Here is a 23113-nt window from a genome sequence, read left to right as displayed (position 1 = left end):
TGTGTAAAGGGAAAGCTTGATAGCAGCAGTAAGAATCAGAGTAGAGTCCTTGAGCTGGACTGTGCATTCCTGACCCTTCCCACCGTTCTATATGCACCCAAACCCTTGGTCGCGTTTGATGCAGATAGAAGGTCAAGATCACCTTGCAGTGAACTTGAACACAGAAGCACGGAAAGAGTTCTATACAATAGTCAATAACTCAGTAAATCCTTAATCTCAGTTCCCTTAACTAATCAAATGAGGGGTGAGCCAGAGGTCATTCATGTCATTCAACTCCCCGCTTAGGTGATACTCATTTCTGCAGAACGTGAGTCACGATGAGGGTATGTGACTGACGTGAGAAGGACAACAAATAGCCAGGAGCGAAAGACACAAGACAGGGTAGAAGGAGGTTAGGATTTAAGCCTCGGAGGGGCTCCAGGATCAGAAGAATTCTAAATTTCAGGTGAGACATGAAGGTAGAAGGCTTTTATAGACAACTTTGTCTGTGTAGCCAAAGCCACAATCCCTCCAGTGATGTTTCTTTTCCAAATTAACAAGAACGGTAGTAACATGGGAAGGTGTTCTGAGGGAGCTCACTACCATCTATTCATAGCTCTGTGTTTACTTTAAGAAAATGATTTGAACAAAAAGAACTAACCGAATATTAAGGCCCTGGAAATGGGAATGAGGAAGTCGGGTCTTCTGTTCTTAAATCCTGTTATTCAACCTACTTACCATGAGACTTGAGTCCATGTGAGTAGATTAGAACGTAGTGAACAATACCCCTCAGCAGGATGAGTGGAAGGCATTTTAATTTTCTGTTATAGGTTCAGAAATCTCAGAAGGGAACTTAGCTGCTTAGCATAGCTTTTTCCATCGCAGCCTCCTGTTGATCTTAAGAGTGCACCATTGCAAGACAGCAAACCTAGTTGTTAATGATAACCCAAGATGGATGACATCCATGGATAAGTTTTGCCTGGGAAAAAATTGAATGCTGTGATTATCAGTTATGAGCCCTTGGGTGGGGTAGGGGGTGTGAGGGAGTGGGGATGGGGGTGTACTTTCATAGAGGGAGATCAGGTTTGGATCCTCCTTGACCTATACCTATGTGGTCATACACAACTACATTTCATGGCTTTATTTAAAACCCGAGAAAATGGTAACCCTGCTGTGTAAAAAAGCTAGGCTACAGACTGCTACCCAGTCCTTTACTAGCCCTTCTCAATGTGCCAGCCTTGGCTTCTCTTCCTGTTCACATAATCCCAGGGTGAATGACAAGACCTTCCACTAAGGGGCAGGCTTCCATGCTTCTATGCACCAGAATCTCTATAAAGGACTCTCTGTGGGCCTCCCTCCACACTTAACTCTTCAAGGATAAGTGTTATACCAGAACCGCTCCAGTCCCAAGATACTGATGACTCAGTGGTCATCATGCTTTCAAGCAACATATCTGTGAAAATATAGAAAGTGCCCAATAGGAGGAATGTCTTGTGTAGCACTGCCATCAATCTATTTCCTAAAGAGCCCTAATCTGCAGTAGACTCCCAAGCCTGAGACAAGAGATTCACCTCCCCACATCCAGTACAAGATAAAGTCTTTGCAGGCATCTCCAAGGCAACAAGAATATGCATCATTCCACCTGGGGATTCAGGTAGTTCTTCATCCACAACTATCCATCCCAGCTCAGCATACCAGGCTCCAGATGCGGCCACTGAAGTGGACCCCGCAGTTTCCCAGGAATGTATAGACACCCCTCTTATTGCCCTTCACATTTGTTTAACCCTGTCCTGTAGACCCTGAAAAGTCTCAACATTTCTCAGGTGCTTGTATTAGCCTAAGATATTCCGGCTGACCACCTCCTTTCAGATGCTGTGACATTTGGCTAGACAAAGCAACAGATGGCACATAGACCCATTCAGACTTCTAAATGAGTCAAAAAGTATGTTAGTTGTAATAAAATAACAATAAAAATTCAGTAATGTGAAAGCATCTACATATTCAAGTGAGCCAAGCCAAACCATTATTTTAAATGCTCTTCGTGGCTTTTTATCATCCATGATAAAAAAAAAAAAAAAAAAACCTATTTTTTATTGTTTCAAGTTTTTCTTCTTTTTTTCTGTGTGCGGGAACTGATCACTCATCTAATTCAATAGATAATTTTTTATTGATTTTTCAGTAATTAGGTTTGCCCCAATTATCCTCAGTGCTGACACTGATGGTGTTTAAAAACTATTTTCTGCATTCTAAAGTTGATTCAAACAAATGTGTGAAAATAAAAACAGAAGAGGAAGAAGGAGAAAGGGGAAAGGATGGCCTTTGGTGTATTCATCTATTGTTTAAGTTAATTTTGGGACAAAGTCCTACTGTGCAGCCCTGGACAGTCTCAAACTCACCAAGTCAACCAGATTGGCCTGGAACTCACAGAGACCTGACTGCCTCTGCCTCCTGTGTGCTGGGACTAAAGGTGTGCATCACTATTCCTGGTTATCAACTGTTACCATAGCAACCCAGGGGTGTCCAGGTTGCAGAGACTTGCAGCAAGCAGCACTTCTTGGCTGCACCTTCCTTCACTTCCCCAGGCTCTGAGAACCTAAAGTGACCTCTGATCCACAGGGTCACGGAACCTATGCCTTCAAGAAACAAACAGCTCCTGAATCTTCTCCCTGCTGAAAGCAGAGCTATGAGAGGCTCCATTAAACTACAACAGAATGTGAAGCCTATCTGTATAACAAGAGTACACAATCTATCTGGTCCCTCGGTCATCATCACCAGGGCAAACCACATAGTTGAGCTGGCGAGGTCCCAACTAGTATGCTGCGTTTGGGGGTGGGGGTCTGGAGGCCATATGGCAAAGTAAGGGGTGAACAATCTTTTTCAGAAGAGAAAGCCCGGGGTTGGAACAATTAATCACGTTCACCACCCAGTGTGGGCACAGTAGAATGTCTGCCTATGACAAAACATGATCATCAACTATAGCTAAGGTACTTAAGTGGGGTCCGTTGACTCTCTTATAGAACACCTTCTATATTTAAAAGTTCTAAAAGTATAAATAATTTCTAAAAAAACAAGACTTAACTATTTTCTATGCATTCTCTTTATGAGCAGGGTTTTTTTTATTACATATTTTCCTCAATTACATTTCCAATGCTATCCCAAAAGTCCCCCATAGCGCCCCCCACTTCCCTACCCACCCATTCCCATTCTTTTGGCCCTGGCATTCCCCTATATTGGGGCATATAAAGTTTGCAAGTCCAATGGGCCTCTCTTTCCATTGATGGCCGACTAGGCCATCTTTCGATACATATGCAGCTAGAGACAAGAGCTCCGGGGTTCTGGTTAGTACATCATGTTGTTCCAACAATAGGGTTGCAGATCCCTTTAGCTCCTTGGGTACTTTCTCTAGCTTCTCCATTGGAAGCCCTGTGATACATCCAATAGCTGACTGTGAACATCCACTCCTGTGTTTGCTAGGCCCCTGCATAGTCTCACAAGAGACAGCTATATTTGGGTCCTTTCAGCAAAATCTTGCTAGTGTATGCAATGGTGTCAGCGTTTAGAAGCTGATTATGGGATGGATCCCTGGATATGGCAGTCTCTAAATGGTCCATCCTTTCATCACAGCTACGAACTTTGTCTCTGTAACTCCTTCCATGGGTGTTTTGTTCCCAATTCTAAGAAGGGGCACAGTGTCCACACTTTGGTCTTCATTCTTCTTGAGTTTCATGCGTTTAGCAAATTGTATCTTATATCTTGGGTATCCTAAGTTTTGGGCTAATATCCACTTATCAGTGAATACATATTGTGTGAGTTCTTTTGTGATTGTGTTACTTCACTCAAGATGATGCCCTCCAGGTCCATCCATTTGGCTAGGATGAGCAGGTTTATATCTAAGTTGCTGCTAATTCTCGGTAAATAGGCAGTGTCTGATATCAATTGATTGGAAAGCACATATTTGTTGTAACCCACGCTGATATGCAATGTTAACATGATGAATATTTTTGGAAGAGCAATTCTGTGTGTTGACAATGGACCCATCAAAGGACTCTGTCAACGGTATGTCACGCCCCTCAGTGTGAAGTGCTAATGAAGTCTCTCAGACAGTCAGATGAAATTAAAATGAAATTAGCCATACTACTAAAATATTAATATTAACAATTCCTTATCAAGTGTTGGATCTCAGCCTTTATCTCTCCCAGGGTTCTAAGTGTCCTTGAAGAATTCATATCCTAGAGTATCCTAGTGTTTTCTAGCACTAGTTTCCTGGTCGACACACCTCAAATCACAGCCACACATGCAGGGGGAGATGGAGCAAGCAGGAGTCTTCGAGCAGCCTGTAGTTGCTCATAATGATGGGACTCCATCCCTTTCTGTTAATGGATGATGATGATGCCTCTCTTCATGAACAGGGAGTTCACAGTGGTAAAAATCTGAGCTAGCCCCTATGTTGCAGGGCATGCTGTGGCGAACTTAAATTAAGAGCAGAAAGACTGAAGAGAATTTTGAGACAGAGGGGACTGGATGGTGTGATTTCTCTGAGCTGTCCTGCTGGTAGATTAATGGGATGGGGATTCTCTCTACTTTCCCTGTGGCTCCAGCAGGTTGCTTGCCATGCGCCCAGGTGCAGCTAGGTTCATGAAGGAAATTCAGAAGTGTCTGAATATCCAAAGGAACCCTTCATTTCATGCTTGTCAGGTTTGTGGCCATTCTGAGCATCTCTGTGTCCAGGGGAAGACGTTTAATTTAGGGACATACCTTCCTGACAGACATTCTCTCACTCAACTTGTTTTTCCTTTACTCTTGTTTCCTGTCTGTGATATTGAACATAGTCAAAAAAAAATCCTTCCTAGCTGCCTGGGTTCTACATGTGTGTGTTTGTTTTAATGTTGCCTGGGACATAGTATTATAAGGTCATCAAGGTAGCTGGACAAGATGATAAGGGATTGAGTCACAGCTGGATCTTGCAGGCCACAGGAAGGACAGTCTCTGGGAGTTTGAGATTTAACTCAGGGTCTGTGCATGATCACATTCTCTGCATCTTTAAAAGTCTGCTCTTTAAACGAGTCTGATAGTTCTCAGTCCCTTGACCTTCACTTTTCTATTTTTTAAACATTTCATTTGGCAATCTTTTCCAAAAAAGGATTACTGTAATGCTCAAGAGACAGTTGCCAACTAATTTCTAGTTTCTTATAAACAGGAGCAATGAGTGAAAAACCACAGCATGAGGACTGTTGCCTGTCCTCAGATGGAAGGTCACTGACACCCAACTGAGTTATGCCCCACTCAAAAGCTATGCACTCCAACTATCGCTGCGGTTGTTGAAACTTAAGGGTCCTGTTCATTTCTATGACTATTAAAAGTGTCTGTATAATTGGGCCCTCGTGGCCATCGCTAACACTGATTGAATTTATTTCTGCCATGTGTAAAAACAAACTCCTTACACATAGAGCTTGATCCCCACTTCACCTCGAGAGCATGTGTTCTTCTCAGGATTTGGGGCTTAAGCCAGCAACATATTCCAAGAATAATCCCAACAGAAGCCTCTGAGAGTTCTTAACTTTAATGAGCTTTACATCAAGGTCACATGTTATCTATGCAAACCTCTTCTGCTTTACTCTACTGTGGACAAGGAATCAAACTGGTATTTTTCCTTCTTGAACTGGAAGGCTGCAAATATATGGCTTAGAAGAAAAGTCATTTTTTTCTGATAGAATAAGAAATAAAAGTATTAAAAGAGCAATTAACTACCCAGTTCTGGCCGCCCTTACGACAGCAAGCCTAAAATAGACCTTTTCTTTGGTTTATTTTAGTAAAAACCTGTGGGCTTCATTAGTGCAGAATAATACCTTTTGATCATATATGCGCAGGAGTTCAATGATCATGGATTTGTACTTAACAAACGGGAACAGGGTAAAATAATAGTTCAGAGCACATCTGACTCAGTATTCAAGGTGTAGGAAAACTGACAAATACTTATGTGGGAAATGGAAACTCCTTAATTCACTGAACCCAAATAAACCATAAAATGATGCACTACCCCATCAGAAGACATAGTTCTATGTAAAACACCTTGCACATGGGTTTGCCTGACCTTGCAGATTTGTGTCCATGTGCATGGCCACATGTTTTCTGGGAATCTTCAAGTGATACCTAGGTCCATTTGTGACCTGTCAGGCACTTAGAAACTCACAGCATGGAGTGAGAATCAAAGTCTCTTTATCGTTTGCTCTTCCTTTGATGGTCAGGTTGTCTGCACAGCCTATCATTCCCGCCATGGATCACTCAGCTCCTTGGAGGGCTTTTCTGTATATGTGCTTTCGTGCTTTCCAGGAGTAAATAAGAACTGCAAGTTCACACAATTTTATATTTCCTTTAGGATGATGATTGAGGTAGCTAAGATGAAGTGGCTCTGCCCAAGCTTAGGAAAGAAAACACACTCATTTTTAAAACCACATACTCAATCGACTAAGCTTGAAATGTACAAGAGCAGAGAGCTTAGCAGATGACCGTGTGCATAGTTAGAGCTTTTGCAGCGTACTATGTGTAGGGCAAGGGCACAAAACCAAAGATGAAGAAATACACCGACCATGATGGTTTACGCCAGCTGTCAACATGTTGGCAAGATCTAGACTCACTTTGAAGACAAGTCTCTGGTCCGGCTGTGTCTTTAAGGAGTTCATCGGTTGTGTTTACTGAACTTGAAGGACACCTCTAAATGTAGACAGCATCATTTTATGGGCCAGAGATACTGAATTGAATAAAACAGAGAAAATGAGTTAAGCACCAGCATTCATGGCTTCTGCTTCCTGCCCGTTGCTGTGGTGGGATAAGCTGCCTTATGTTCCTGGTGTGGTAGATGGTGCCCTCAGACTGTGAGCCTAAGAAAAGCCTTCTTTTTTCACAATGCACACTTCTATTTTTTGTTTGATTGGTTTGTTTATTGGTTGATTAGTTGCTAAATTGGTTTGTTGGCTGGTTGGTTGGTTGGTTTGTTGGTTGGTTAGTTGCTAAGTTGGTTGGTTGGTTTGTTGGTTGGTTGGTTGGTTGGTTGCTAAGTTGGTTTGTTGGTTGGTTGGTTGGTTGATTGGTTCGTTGGTTGGTTTGTTGGTTGGTTTGTTGCTTGGTTGGTTGGTTGCTAAGTTGGATTGTTGGTTGGTTCTGTTGTTTTAGTTTTGTTGGGGGGTTTTGTTTATTTGGTTAGTTGGTTGGTTGGTTGGTTGGTTGGTTGGTTTGGTTTGGGTTATTTTTTCGTTGTTCTTATTGATGTTGTTGTTACTATAATGCTAAGCATCATTTTTCCAGTATTCTTCTCCCATATTTTTTTTCTAGCACCTTGAATACCACTTTCAAACAGGGAGAAAATTAAAGTCTAATTAAGATTACAAGAATCAATCTGAGAGTGGTTAAGTTTCAAAGGAATTGTTCCTTTTTATTCTGCTCTTGTGTTTTAGGGCATAATAGAAAGTAAGATCTTAGCATATTGTAATTGCTTTCAAGGCAACATAAATTACCAAGTGGCAGACAGAGTAATCAAATTCCTGTCACCATTCCCTCTCTTTGTGAGTCCCTCACCCACAGTCTGCGCCATTCATGAACAGACAGCCAGGAGCACAGAAGCTGACATGTGGAAGCTGCAAAATGCAGGTGGATTTCATGCTCTAAGGTGTTAAATACCTGATTATGTCAGCACTCTTCATTCTATACAGCTGTGCACAGTGAGGATCAGTATTTTACACATAAAGAAAGAAAATTCAGGGTCAGAAGTGATGCTCAGAAAATATGAGCACTTGGAGCTCCTGCAAAGAACCAGGATTCAGTTCCCAGCATCCAGCTTGGAGACCCACCGTCACCTATAACTCCAGGTCCAGGGTATCTGATACCCTCTTCTGGCCTTCAAGGGCACCTGCATGCATACATACAGATAAACACACACACACACACACACACACACACACACACATCTCTAAAAAACTAAGACACACATACATATACACACAAACACAAACACACACAGAATGTTCCAGCTTAAGTGGCATATACAGTGTAGAGCTAAGCGCTGAATTCAAAAATGTCTGGAAACAAACAGAACAGTTTCTTACCTTTACAGCATCTTCCTTCAGATCATCGGGGGCCATGTTGAGGGTGGGGTGGGATCAGTACATAGGTATGAGATGGATCGGGGTAGGTAATTTGACAAAAAGGTGGGCTTCATAGTTAAATTACAATATGGAGTTGTATCTTGTTTAAAAAGCAAAAAGTGATTCTAAATTCTGCCGACATTTTAGTCTGAGATGTCCTGGCTTAAGGGTTTGTTATAGAATTACGCCGAGTGACAGAAGAGAAAGCCCATCAAAAACTTCCTCATCAAAAATGAGGAAGGGCAGCTTTTTCATTGATTCTTCTCTCTTGGAGGCTCGTTAGCTATCAGGTGAACTCTGATTATTGCTAACAAACACACAGCACTCTCCTTGTTTTAAGCTGCTAAACTGCCCCAAGCCACCACAGACAGATTCCTCTAAAACAGACTTATGGTTCCTGCTGGGGGTGGTTTAAGAAACAAAACTTCCTTTAGATACTTTAAATACAAGACTTCTTTCTGATTCCCCCCAGGCTGCTGCGGGATGCCCAAGGTGAAGCCTACTTTAAAAGCTGGTATCAGGAGCTGTTGGCCGCTCTCCAGTTCTGTGCAGGAGAAGCCCTGAATGAAGAGCTTTCCAAGGAGCAGAAACTTGTCAAACTTCTGGGTGATATCGGAGAAAAAGTGAAGTCGGCCAGTGACCCTCAGAGAAAGGTTGGTGAAAGAAATCAATCGTTAGCATAATGTGAGGTGTCTGCCTTTTGAGTCAGCTGTTTCAGATTTGCATCTTAGAAAACAGATTCCTCAAACACACTTAGTTAAAAAGAAGTTTAAATTAAGTACTTGCTTCATTTACTTTTCTTAAAGTTAGTAATAGTCTCAACCACTGGAACACAAATGACTGGTAAGTAGCCGTGTTTGACACAGGATTGCCATGGCAAGGAGACTCAAACTTGAAAGAACTTTGAGCAAGGAAAAAATCCCGATGAAATCATTTTTTCTTTAAATTGTATTTTGCTTTTACCTGTGTAAATGTGAAAAGGTCCGTGTGTGAGTGTGCACATGTGTAAATGAGTGTGCACTTGTGTAAATGTGAAAAGGTCCGTGTGTGAGTGTGCACATGTGTAAATGAGTGTGCACTTGTGTAAATGTGAAAAGGTCCGTGTGTGAGTGTGCACATGTGTAAATGAGTGTGCACTTGTGTAAATGTGAAAAGGTCCGTGTGTGAGTGTGCACATGTGTAAATGAGTGTGCACTTGTGTAAATGTGAAAAGGTCCGTGTGTGAGTGTGCACATGTGTGGGTGGTTGTTCCCAGAGGCTGGAAGACGACAGTAGAACCCTGATGCTGCAGTTACAGGCAGTTGTGAGTTGCCTGGCTTTGGCTTTGGGAACAGAACTGGACGCTTCTGGACGATCAGCAAACACTCATAGCATTTAAGAACTACTGCATGATCTCTACAGACCCCGGGGTTGCAAGCTTAACACAGCACCACAATCAGGCTTATGGGAGAAGATCACAATTTAGCTCTATATTGTTCTAAAAAAGCATTTTTGATAACAAATAAATCTAATTAAACAAATACCAGCAGTACTATGGGTAGTCATATTTTTACTAAGATCCCCAATAGCTAAAATTCTCTGTCTCTTTCTCACTGGCCTAGCTGCATCTAACTATTCTTTTTCTTGACATAAATGAAGCACATTGGATCTTTTTAATTAGCTGCATGATTAGCTCTCTTCATTGATAGGGACCATTAAGAAAGTTGTTTTAAGTCTGATGCTACATACTCAGGTGGGCAGTGGACACCCACCCTCTGCATAAAGAAAGCTATCCAATAACAGTTGATTATTACCACTTACAAGAAGATAAGGATCTAAATATGTCCAAAACATAATCTTGTTTTCAAGGAAACTCATAGCTCACTGTCTAAAAATCAACAAAATTATTTTTATTTCATAAAATAGCAACACACAAAATGTACTAAATTTCTTTTCCAAACTAAGATTTCCACTGGAAATCACTACTGCCTTTGATAAGAATGCCCGTGGCTATACTATTTCACTGATGTGGGAGGAGGTAGACTAAAATGGGCAAATATGAAATGTATTCTTCAATGGGAAGCATATAAATACCACAAGGACACTTCAGACATGTAACAAGCAGTACCTTCTAAGCCCTTCGATGTCTCTATATTACTTTAAGGCATTTAATTATTTTCTAATGTTAGACCAGAAAAAAATGGTAGCGAGTTAAATGCATTGGCAGAATGTTCCAGAAATTTTGATTTAGTTTTTCGTTTATTTGTTTCTCAAATCTCTTGGTTAAGAGTCCCCTAGGGTTCAGATGTACACCATAGCTCAATAAGTTCAGCACCTTTTTGAAAATGGACATCAAGTTCCAGAGATTATCACTAACTCTTTCACCTCAAGTGGCAGTATTGGAACAAAACAAATACCTTTTCAATGGAAATAAGAGGAGGGCACATGAGAGGCAGACAGGGCAGTGGATATCTGTTTCTACAAACTTTACCGTTGTATTATACCTCAGTATTTTTTTATTACGTATTTTCCTCAATTACATTTCCAATGCTATCCCAAAAGTCCCCCATACCCCCCCACTCCCCTACACACCCATTCCCACTTTTTGGCCCTGGCATTCCCCTGTACTGGGGCATATAAAGTTTGCGTGTCCAATGGGCCTCTCTTTCCAGTGATGGCCGACTAGGCCATCTGAGAATTTCATACATGTAATGTGGTTTTGATCAACTCCATCCCTTTCTGTCCCCTCACATCCTACTGTATCTTCCCTACCATTTTCCCTCCCAGCTTCATCTGTTTGTTCTCAAAACCACTGAGTCCACTCAGAACTTCCATATGTGAATGGGTATGAGGCCATCCACCGGTGCACAAGCAGCCTATCATCTCTGTCTCTGACTCTGACTCTCCCTATAGCCATAAGTTACCAACAGCTCTTCAGCTAGGACTTTGTGAGCCACTCTGCCATCCATGTTCAGACCTTGGCTGGCTTGATCCTATGCAGATCTTATTCATCCAGCCACAAGTGCTGTTAGTGTGTGTGTGTGTGTAATAGCCCTTCATGTTTACAAAAGACATTTTTATATCAATCAACAGCTATCTCTGACTTTTATAAATTTTCTGCTCTCTCTTCCATCATGATCCCTGAGGAGTTCTCTTGTTAATTTGGTTTTCTTAGGATTGTGTATATGTATGACATCTCAGGGGATGCACATACATGTGGTGTGGGCATGGAAGAGGGAGTACAAGGTTCAAGAGTTGGTTCTCTTCTACTGTGGACTCTGGGGTTCTTACTTGGCTTGTCGGGCTTTCTTGAAAAGCACTTTAACCTCCTGAGCCATCTCCCATCCTGATAACAATTTCAAAAAAACATTATTTTATTTTCTGCTTAAATAAAAAGCACTGAATTAAATCTAACTGAAGAAAATGGTGCAAAGGGTTTGCTTAGTGGAGGTATTACCAGACACCATGATCCATCAAAACTTCTCCTTAGCTTCGATGAAGTGCAAGAGAAATTAGAAAATGGAAACTCATAAAGGAAATTTGTTTTTCTTATAATTAGGCCAAACCAGGGCAAAGGGGACTGATAACTTCTTCCATTGACTTGTAGCAATGTTGCACCTTCATATAAAATATCCAACAAAAAACAAGGAATATGTCTGAGCTAATTAACTATGAGATGAGTGGTCAGAACCATTGGCAAGCTCTTCTTGTGTGTGAAAAAGTGCAATTCCTGGGGAAATTTGATTCTGTGGGGTTTGTTGATTTAGGGTCTGTCTTTTTGAAGTATAGATTCCTCTTCATGATATTCATCAGGCAAATCCACAAATAAAATATGCAAAAGGAGAAATGGAAAAAAAAATCAGAGTGGAATTTCCCTTCTTCTTCCAGATCCTGGAAGAAGTAGATTTTGTCATTTAATATGAAGCAAAAGTAATAGCTAAGAAACTCTGAGAATTAAACACTATTAACCAGATTAAATTTCATGTTTGTCAAACCTAGGGTGAGAAGGGCTTAGAAGTGTACTCGGTGGTATTGAATGAACTATTTGTTTACATAAAGTATTGTCCCCACAGCACCATGTCATCGACAGTTTTTGTCACACTCACTAAGGTGTGTAAATATCATTTGTAAAATGCACTGTCTATTACTTATAAAACTTGATAGCTATAAATGAATATTTGGGGAAATTATTTGAGAAAGATCAAGTTAATAATTGCTTAATACAGTGTTTGAAGTCAGTGGACCACAGTCAAGTCTTACCCACTCTGATTTTTGACAGGAGTACAAGGCTTTATTTGATGTTTGCTTCTGGTTAAATCTGAGGTCATTGAGACAGGACATGACCTCTTTTGCTGGTGTTTTCACCTCCACTCATTGTCTATTGCCTGCTCCTCCATCATGCATCATGTATCACCTGCCTGATACGGTGTCAACCACAACACTACTCTGACTAAGAGTTTATTTAATCAATACAAGGAAGTGGTAACTCAAAAGGAGTTGAGTTCTTTACAATTTTTTAAACATTGTTTTTCTGATTTTTTCCCTTGTAGGATGTGCTAAAGAAAGAGATTGGCAGTGTAGAAGAATTCTTTAAAGATATAAAGACTTGCCATCTTCCTCTGAACCCGGCACTGTGCATAAAAGGAGTTGATCGGGATGTAAGCCAATTTACTTAATTGTTGAATAGGCCATTTTTTTTTTTCATTCTTTAGTTCATCAAATATGTTACGCACTAACTCAAAAATGAATATTGCAACTACTTTAAGAAAAATAATTTAACCCCATTCACACAGAAGAGTAAACACTAATCCTGTAGTATAATTTGTTGGTTTAGAAATAAACACAGTTTATTGACATATAAAAGAGAACAAAGGTCTTTCTCACACTGAAGGGATCTGTTTTACTACTTTGGGAGCTTGAATTGGTGACTCCATATGTGAAACTTTTCCATATCCCTGTGAGTTAATAAGGGACGGACCAGCTGGCAGAGCTGGTTACAATTTCATGCCTAATAATAATCTGTGTATAACATGTGTATTACATTAATATATTTAGCTATCCATCTCCCATTTTGATTCAATTTAATATTCATCAGTGTCCAGATATCAGTATGTTATATTATATATTTTGTGATTTTTTTTAACCATGTCTGTAAAGCCTCTCCCAGTATTTCCAAACTCAGGACTTCCTGATCCTCTGTCACGTGGTACTTCCTCAATCGATCACCTCTCTGACTTAGAATCTCTCTTTCTCCTTTGTTCCAACCAAACTTTATTATTCACCTTCTCAGAAATGCTAGAGTAGAAAGACACTAATAGGGAAAATGATTGATGAGTGAGATTTAAAAGTGAAGAGGTTAAGCTATCATGCATTAGCAGTAAATGATACTGAAGTCAAGTCATGAGACAACAAACACAATGGTTAGAGAAAATCCATCTAGTAGCAGTATAAATGGAAATGGATTGCTAAAGACTTGGGCACCATAATCTCTATGACTTTGCTACTCTCAAGGCCCCTTACAAACTTTTCTGACATGCTTCACAAACATATATGGGGATAGGGCAGAATAACAAGACACTAAGTAAGTCCTATAAATTGGCATGTATCCATATGGGATAAAATTACTAATGCTTTAAAAAATTGTGTTTTCAAGTGTTGGGTGCATTTATTGATCAATGTATAGCTAGAAGCTATGCATGTTAGAGGTGTTTACAGTAGAAAGAAAAATAGAAATGACGACAGATCTTGTATTTGCTTCTTCCTTTGGATTGTGTGTGTGTCGGGGGTGGGGGTGGGTGTATGGGTGTGTGTGTGTTTGATTTGGGCAACTAAAATTATAGGTCTATTTTGGTTTAGACCTATAACTTGCTTGCATGCCTGAGGTAGAAGGTTGCTATAAATGCTGTTTGTGCTGAAGAATGGTTCTTGCACAGTCAACAATATGGGAAGTGCTGTCTCTTACCCTACTGCTAAGAATATACTCCTTCTCTACACTGGAAGTGCTATCCTGAGGCTCAGGGTCTGCCACAAGTAAAGCCACCTCCTGGCCCTATTTGCTGTGATGCCCTCTGTCTGGAACAGAGCTGTACACCTGTGGTACAACAATGGATTCCACTGATATAATATGGCACTGTCATGTGGCAAATCTTAGTCTGTTCTTTAATCCCACAGTGCAGTGGGGTAAGAAACTTTACCACTGAAATGAATGTGTGAAAGCTCTCCATTCTAATAGAGATGCTTGCAGAGCATCCTAGAGCCTACACTGTAGAAGCCATGTGTAAGCCAGGAGTGTGACAGGGCCTTCAGTTAGAGGAAGAGTCTTATTTGCCATCAGAACCTCCATGATGGGAGAGAAATGCATACATGTAGACAATTCGGACAAATCTGTCATTTAGAACTCTTCATCGTTGCCTGCAAGGAAGCCATAGCACAGACAATCCTTTTCAGTGCAATGCGACCAGGCATTCTCTCTCCTTCTGTAATACAGATGTCACATAAACAAAACCACCATCTAAATGTCTAATCATGTAAACATATGCAATCAAAATTCACACCTCATTATACACCAAAAGATGCACACTGGTGAGGGACTTTATGAATGTAATAAATATGAGGTCTTCGGTTTCAGTGCCGTTCGTTCTCACTGCTGTCAGAGAACCTAGTCTGGTGAAAAGCTGTACAAGTGACCCAGGGAGGCTATTTGGATGCATAGGCCAGTGAGTCTGATGACTTCAGTAAATATGGGAAAGTCTCCAGTCTGTGTTCTATCGGAGGGAGAAAAACTCAGGCCTCACACAATTTCTTTAATAAAGCATTGCTCTCAGACGCAGAAAGGAAGGGTCTTAGGCTTGAGTTGTGCTTTCTTTACAAAAATAAATGAATAGACAAATAAATAAAATAAAAAAATTGTCAACCACACCCACCCAGGGAACTATTAATTTTGCAATTCCTTTGAGAAATCTCTTTGAGTTGCTGAGGTATGACCAGCGGAAGAAGCTGAGAGGCACTTAGTGCTTCTAACTCTTTGGATGGAAAAGCAAGCGTCGGACATTATATTTACTGACAGTTTTTTTTTCCTTCTATTTTTATATCTGAGTCAATAATCTCTGCTGGTCAAGGTCAGAGTTCATCCATTTTTTTTTTCTTTTGCCTTCTATCTTCCCTTGTCCTTTGTAGCTTTTCCATTTTACCAAACATAAAGTCATCTACAAGCCTTTGATTCGGTCTTTCCTGCCCCCTGGGTCTGACCTTTGTAATCCACCCTTTAGACTTCAAATTTTAAGTTGTTTTTTGACTTTCCCCACCCAGGAAACCCTTCCTCTGCCTATTTTTGAATAAGCTTGTCTCTCAGAACCTTCAAGATATAGTTCGCCTCCAAATGACTTTATTGTTCAGATGCTGCTTCATTCAACTGTGATGAACTCCTTTGTGTAGTTTCCATTTAATGCATGGGTATACACCTTCACGCCAACTTTCATTGACATGTTAACTAGGTGCAGTGTTCCTTTCTGGTAGCATCTAGATAATGGTTTGCACATAGTAGTTGTTAATCATAGGATATTTTGACATGACTTTTAATAAATACTCTATATGTGCAAACAGGGGATGCAACTATGAGGGCAGAAAAGATTCAAGGAGAATAGAAAGTGTCTAACCCAGTTCTCAGCCACTTTTTCTTCTTCTTTTCACTGGGCATCCTTCAAAACAAGCCCCATGAATTGGAATTCAAAATTTCAAGACAACTTATCTAGACTGATTTCTGTCTAATGTAAGCATTCTTAATTCTATAGCACGATAAGATCATAAGATTCCCTAACTAATCCTATAGCATGATAATATTACATTATTCACTAATTAATTCTATAGCATGAGAAGACTGTCTTGTTCACTGAAGGTTCATATGATTCTCACAGGAGAAACTTGTGAGTCTCACGCAGCCCCACCTTTAAAACTGTAAAACTCAAATTTATTCAGCAAGCTAGGGTTTGTGTTTGGTGAGAGATTAGATTAGATTTACGTTGACAACTAAGTTAGGAAATAGATCCCTATCTTCTCAGCTTATCCCAACGTCAGATGTCAGATCTGCATCTTCAAACTGATCCTTCAATATATATTGATGTCATATTTTTCTGACTCGATGGATCGAACGTACCAAATCCCTTTCTTTCCTGTAGTATTGACTTAACTCTTTACTCTTCTAAGCACAGGAAGCCTTTCAACTCTCGAACAAATTGGGAAATTGAGCACAAGGGAAATTTGAGTGGAATTAGCCAACCTGGGAAAACTTCAATCATAAATGGGGAATGAGATTAAAGAAACGGAAGAAGGAAAGTCTACTGAGCTCTCAACTACAGAGAAAGTGTTCTCTAACAAAGGGATGTGTCAGTTCTACAGACCTCATCCCAGAGTCTCAGCTCATGATGTCTTCTACCAAAAGGCACAAGATAAGGTTTCTGGTTCTCTGCTTTTTAGTGTAACAGAGACACATGAAGGAATGGTTTTTAAATCGTATTGATAATAAAATACAGGTTAGAATTCTGGTCTCTCTTAACTGTGGATCCAAGTTTCTTTAAAAACAAAAACAAGTAACAATAACAAAAAGTCCTGAAAGAAAATAATTTTTAAATAACAAGTTAAACTCTTATCTAGTAGCCAACTATTATAGACACATCTTAGTTAATTTTAAGCAACCTCTTAGTTTGCTTTAAGCATAAATATATCTATCTCTATTGCTAGACATATTAGATACTTTTCTGTTCCTGGCTAAAACCCTACCAGGTGCTTAAGGGATAAAGGCTCATTCTGCTCACAGTTTCAAGGGTATAGGATTCGTCGTGGTGGGAAAGCATGTTAAGAAGCAGCTGAAGCAGTATGCTTGCTACCTGATAGCATTTCTCTCCACACACAGGAGGCAGAGAGAGAAAGCAGCGAGTGAGGCCCACAGTTGTTCCTCCAGCAAGGCTCTACTCCTGATGGTTCCACAACCCCCCCCCCCCAAACATCTCCAGCAACTGTGGATCAAGCGTGTAAACACACGAGTTTATGGAGGAGAGCTCTTACTCAGAACACCACACTTACACTACACAAAGGATGTTCACATGGTGATAAAGACACGGAACATGTCTTCCTGCTTCTCAGAAGGCTCTACAACTTAAAGCTCGAGAATTAGTTCTGGGATTTTTCCACTTAATAGTTTTTAATGTGGTGGAAAGATTGTGTTGGAAGGTTTTCAGCCTCCCATACAGCTGGCTTCTCACATTTAAAGAACAGTGCTTACCCACCCCGCCCCCACCCTTATGTGAGGAGGATAAGGAATGCATGGATTCAAGTCTATAAAACCGTGTTTTCCCCATGTGTGGACTGTTCCATGTGAACATACTGCACAAGGGCTGTGCACACGCTGCTCAAGTAATGAGATGGCATATGACTTACCCCATTATAAGGCTCAGAAGGATATGTAACTGAAAGCTCGAGAATTGGTTCCGGAATTTTCCATTTTCAAGTTTAGATTATGACTGACTGTGGGTACCTACCTGAAACTGCAGAAAGCAAGACGTGACAAAAGGCACATCATGACACACATGTGAGATTGGGAGAGTAGCATTTGTTCACTTTTGACAGGTTCAATTCTTTGTCAAAGTATAAAAATTATACCTTTTTGTTTGCTTGCTTACTAGTCTAGCGAATTCTGCAAGGGGCGATGACCTTTTCAGGAAGCCTGTCTTTACCTAACTTTGCTCATCACTTTCTCTTCTCCTTCAACAGGCTTGCTCGTATTTCACATCCAACGCTTCACCATTGAAGATTACTTTCATCAATGCTAATCCAATGGGCAAAAATATCAGTGTTATTTTTAAGGTACAGTAACTCTCCTGGATCCCAAAATTGATTCCAGAAGCAGAACTATTGATTTATTGCTCACGAAAAAGAAATGATTGCAGTTATTTCCCCCTGGCAAAAACACAGAGGTTTCCCAATTATTTCAGAGCCTCTCTGTCTTTACAGAATTATGGTGTGTGCCAAGCTGATTGGCAATAAATCAAACGTCACTGGCCAAATGCCAGGTATCCTTCAGCTCAAATCTGAAGCTAAGTTTGAATAAATGAAGGCAGAGGATCACTTTTCACTTTTGGATGGCGGAGAGAGTGGGATGTGCGATAAGCTACCAGTAGCAGCATTTACTCTTAGCCTAGATTTTAAAATAATAATAATAATAATAATAATAATAATAATAATAATAATGGTGCACATGGCCTGGAATCTGAACAGTATCAACTACTTTGAGGTAGCAATTGTATCTACACAAACATGTATTTTTAAATATTAAAAAATTTAAATTATTACGTATACACACATACATAAATATACACATAGACACATACATACACACATACACACACATATACACACATGCACACACATACATATACACACACATACACACATTCATACATACACACACATACACACACATGCACACACATGCACACACACATTCATACACATACATACACACATACAAACATTCATACACATACACACGCATGCACACACATACATACACATACATACACACATTCATACACACATACATACATTTACACACACATACACACATTCATTTTTTTAAGATTTATTTATTATTATTATTATATGTAATATACACTGTAGCTGTCTTCAGACACACCAGAAGAGGGCGCCAGATCTCATTACAGATGGTTGTGAGCCACCATGTGGTTGCTGGGATTTGAACTCAGGACCTTTGGAAGAGCAGTCAGTGCTCTTAACCGCTGAGTTATCTCTCCAGTCCATACACACATTCATACACACACACACACACACACACACACATACATACATATACACACACATACACACATTCACACACACACATACAAACATTCATACACATGCGCACACACACACACACACACACACTCACACTCACACACAGGACATCTTGCAGGAGTCAGCTCTTTCTTCCCCCACGTCGGTCATAGGAACCGAGCTCATCATGCTCGGCCTTTACTGCTGCTGCATCTCATGAGCCATGTTTATTCTTGGTTTTGTTGTTGTTTGTTTATTTCCCTCTTTTTGTATTTTGTTTGTTTGTCTGTCTTTCTTTTGAAGAGAAGGTTTTATGTCGGCTGTCTTTGAACGCCTGTTCCTCAAGTCTCTACCTCCAGGGAACTAAAATTACAGGCACGAATGGCCACTTGCCTATTTCCATAAATTGGATTTTGTCTTTCCTCTATAAATAAAAGACAATTAAGGAACATTTCAGTCTTCCTATGAACCCATGGGGAAAGGTGAAAGGCAGTAGTAACAAGGTTGTAGACGGGGCAGGCGGAGACACTGGGGTGGGGCGTCAAGAGAAGACACAGCTCTTACCAGTCATCAAGTTCATACAGCCAACTATTCCTTGAGGTCCTGATGTGATGACCTCTTTATTACACACACACACACACACACACACACACACACACACACACACGTGTGAGTGTCATCTAACTCTTGATGGAATGAGGATGATGGTGCTCACACTTCACATTGGACCTTCAGAACCTTGAGCCTTGATGATACCAAAATGCTCCTTTTCCATGAAGAAAAAAAAAAATGAAAGACACCTTCTGAGGAGTAGACTGTTGTATAAATTCAAGAACATTTAAAAAATCAAAATTCTTTCTTAATGGAGAGGCTTTCCCCTGTTGGATCTATCACATTCGTCTCTGATGAAAAACCGCACCTGCATTGTTTCTTATTGTCAGAGACAGTTTTCTCTGAAAAACCACCTTGCAACCTCCACAGTGAAGGTCAGTGAGTCACGGGTACCATGTTATAGAGTGCTAATTTATGGCCTAGTGAAGAAGTCACAGGGATTCTAACTGCATCTCTGTGTGTAAGCTATGACAGCGCTGATCATTCTCACTTTCAGCCTTCCCTTGGTTGAGTTGCAACCCAGGGTAAAAACATTCATCCTGCCACGGCACTAGACTATGAGTCTAAGAAAACTTAATGAAGGAATGAACAAAGAGATCTATCCAGAGCCTCTAATCCGACGATGGCAGCAGCCCCTGCGACCCTTCCAAAGCCAGGTTTCCTCCCTGTATCTGCTGTCAGAAACACAGGGTGCTTTGAGTGCTCACAAACAAGAAACCCTGCCCTAAACTGAGCTGGAAATGTATATAGGAAGGGAGTGGGGTAGAGCACATTTGGCTGCTTTGAAAGTCACGTGGGAAGAGTCGTGAGCCTGCAATCTTGCTTTTACAGGCCGGGGACGATCTTCGGCAGGATATGCTTGCTCTGCAGATTATTCAAGTGATGGACAACGCTTGGCTGCAGGAGGGCCTCGATATGCAAATGATCACTTATGGATGTCTATCCACAGGAAGAGCCCAAGGTCAGTACAGATTTGAAACCAAGGTGATTTACATATTTTACCTAGCTTGTTCACTAGTAAAACTTTACAAACCGACGGCTTTTATTTTAGGATCCAGGGTCAAAGAGCCAAAGACTAACGTGTATTTCTTCTCAGTTTTCAAAATTGCAAACCAGGGTGATTGATATAAAGCATAGCACGCTTTAGGGGGTTAATTATGACTTTGAAGTTCAGATGTGAACTGGGTCATTCTTTTGCTTCTCTCAAAGAGTTGCCTGCACCAGTGACTATTCATTCTTTTCTTCGTTTCCTAAGAGATTATAGATATTGACACCCGAAGTGGCGAGACCATGATAGCAGGCATCGCAGACGAGTGCTCTAACAGATATTGATAGACCAAGGAGAGATGCATATCCAGACTTCAAAGTGCAATTTCCTCCTGAATGCAGCTCACTCACTCTTCACAAGCATAAAGCCAACTGCAACAGAAGTCTAACACGATCCACAGTAGAATTCCCTGACCGTGCAAAACTACTCTCACCGTTAGCACGCAATATGCAAGTGCTTAAAACACACTCAACCTTGCAAAGAGAGCATTTGTTCATTAGTTATTTCTTCTTATTATTATTTGTGTGTGAGTGTGCACAGCACATGTGCACACATGCATGCACACACACATACATAAGCAATATGGGTGAGTGGAAGCAAGCATAACAATTGTGCATGTATGGAGAGCAGATGACATCGTTGGGGACCAGGTCTCGCCTTCCACCATTGTTAGTCCTGAAATCAAACTTGGCCCTCAGGCTTGAGTGGCAAGAGGGTTTACTTCCTGAGCCAGCCCACTGGCCCGGAACTGGCATTTAAATTCTAAAAGGATTTTGAATAGCTAGAAAATCAGTCAATCTGAGCAAACATGCACACTTTGAACATAATTCAATATTTCTTTTCCTTTGTAAAGACCAGATAGACATAAATGTGGAATGAAAGGCTACATGGTTTAGGTCCATCGATCAGTTTTACTCTCACAGAGTATCAGTGTTTTTATTCTGCAGGTTTGTTAAATTTCATATTAATGCTTGCCTTGGGATTTCCTACATATTACACTACTCTCCCCTTTTAAAATATTTTAATGGTGAACATTCATCTTCCTGCCATAGGGATCAATAAAGAGCATTTTCTTAAAGCATATCCTGTGTTTCGGTCACCTCATATCCTCTCCTTTCTCCTCCCTCTTTCCCCTCATGTCAGTCTCTTTCCATTCTGAAGCTCTCCTTGCAAGTCATATGTATGTAGGTATGCATACACATGCATGCATATATGTATATGGTTTATGCATTTGTAAAAAGCTTTGGATCCACAAATGGAAACTATATACCATTTATCTGACCCTTGCTTATCTCACACAATACAATAGAGTGATCCCTCTTTGCATCCATTTCCCAGCAGGCAGCTTAACTCCATTCTTCTTTGTGAGTAAGTAAAAGTCCATTATACATATACCACATTTTCTTTATCTGTTTATGGCTTCCTTTACTTACTCTGGAAATATATCCTAAATAACACAGTCATATTTTTAATTCAAAGAGATCTACTCTTGAAACCCATGGTTGCAATTAGAGCCATCACCAAGAAGCACCTCTCTTCCTGAGGCTCAGCGGCAGCCTCGGTATCCCAGCCAGTATGTCTTGAGAGGTCATCTGCTAAACACAGACAGAATTCCCTGCGCTTAGATGGAACCACTGTAGATCAGAGACAAGCTACTTTTGTTCCAAGAGCAGAGGTCCCATGCTCCAAGCCCAGTGACCCCCAAACATTTCCAATCTCTTAAGAACAGCTTTTGCTTCCTACTACATCAGAATTGTCCTTTCTTGGATTCTACCATTTCTGGTCTCACAGAAGGAACCTAATTCTTCCATATCCTAATATTCAGAAAAGTTAGAATGAAACTGGCCTTGCCAGGCTTTGCTTCTCATCTCTCATAGGTCACCTGTGCTTTAGAAATTGAATAAAGTCTGGGTCCCAGTGGAAAGCTTCAGTTCCATCTCCCTGTGTCTGTTTGTCAGCACAGCATGCAACGCAGGTGAAATCCTTCAATGTTAATCAGGAGATTCAGAAGAAACAACTGTAGACTTTCCCAAAGTGGCAAACTGCAAAAGACAAGCGATTTTCCCCTCTGTGTACCAACATCCTTCTGTGATGGCAAGATTTAGAGGGCGAGTTATGCTGATAGAATGCGCCTTCGACAAAAATAGAGAATGAAACAAGTGTTTTCAGAAGACAAGGGTGCCTTTCCATTGCATTTCAGGGCTTCTTGGATAGCTGTTGTTCAAAAAGCATCCGGTTTTCTTATTCCCTCTCTGTGGCCAGAGAACTTTTCTAGTTCCCTTCATCCTCTGAGCATTTGATTGCACAACCCTTAACTATTGTGGGTATTGCAAACATCAGAAAGTCTAGATTTAGATTTATTTTACTGATTTTATTTATAACGCAGAGCCTGGAGAGTTCTTGGGGGATAGTCATCTTGGGAGAGGCTAAAGGACTATTTAAACTCTCATCCTGTAGAGATGAAAAATCAGAGGTCTTGGAAATATTTACATGTTAACAGCCTTACAGGCCTTGATGGATGAATGGCCGT

General features: G+C 40.6%; 1 protein-coding gene across 4 annotated transcripts in view; it reads left to right on the top strand.

Moving 5' to 3' along the window:
• Pik3c2g (phosphatidylinositol-4-phosphate 3-kinase catalytic subunit type 2 gamma) overlaps nucleotides 1-23113 on the top strand; it is a 349836-nt gene that overhangs the window by 212685 nt on the left and 114038 nt on the right. For 3 of the 4 annotated variants that reach the window (XM_029478871.1, XM_021164809.2, XM_029478870.1), the window contains 4 exons: nucleotides 8590-8770; nucleotides 12647-12754; nucleotides 17862-17954; nucleotides 20367-20496. In XM_029478871.1, the coding sequence (XP_029334731.1) occupies nucleotides 8590-8770; nucleotides 12647-12754; nucleotides 17862-17954; nucleotides 20367-20496 (512 nt within the window). The remainder of the gene's footprint in view (nucleotides 1-8589; nucleotides 8771-12646; nucleotides 12755-17861; nucleotides 17955-20366; nucleotides 20497-23113) is intronic. The other variant, XM_029478872.1, reaches the window with a different exon arrangement.

Source organism: Mus caroli, unplaced genomic scaffold (assembly GCF_978045245.1).
Source record: "Mus caroli unplaced genomic scaffold, Mus_caroli_1 scaffold_7, whole genome shotgun sequence".
NCBI lineage: Eukaryota > Metazoa > Chordata > Mammalia > Rodentia > Muridae > Mus > Mus caroli.
This window is presented reverse-complemented; position numbering and strand designations above follow the sequence as displayed.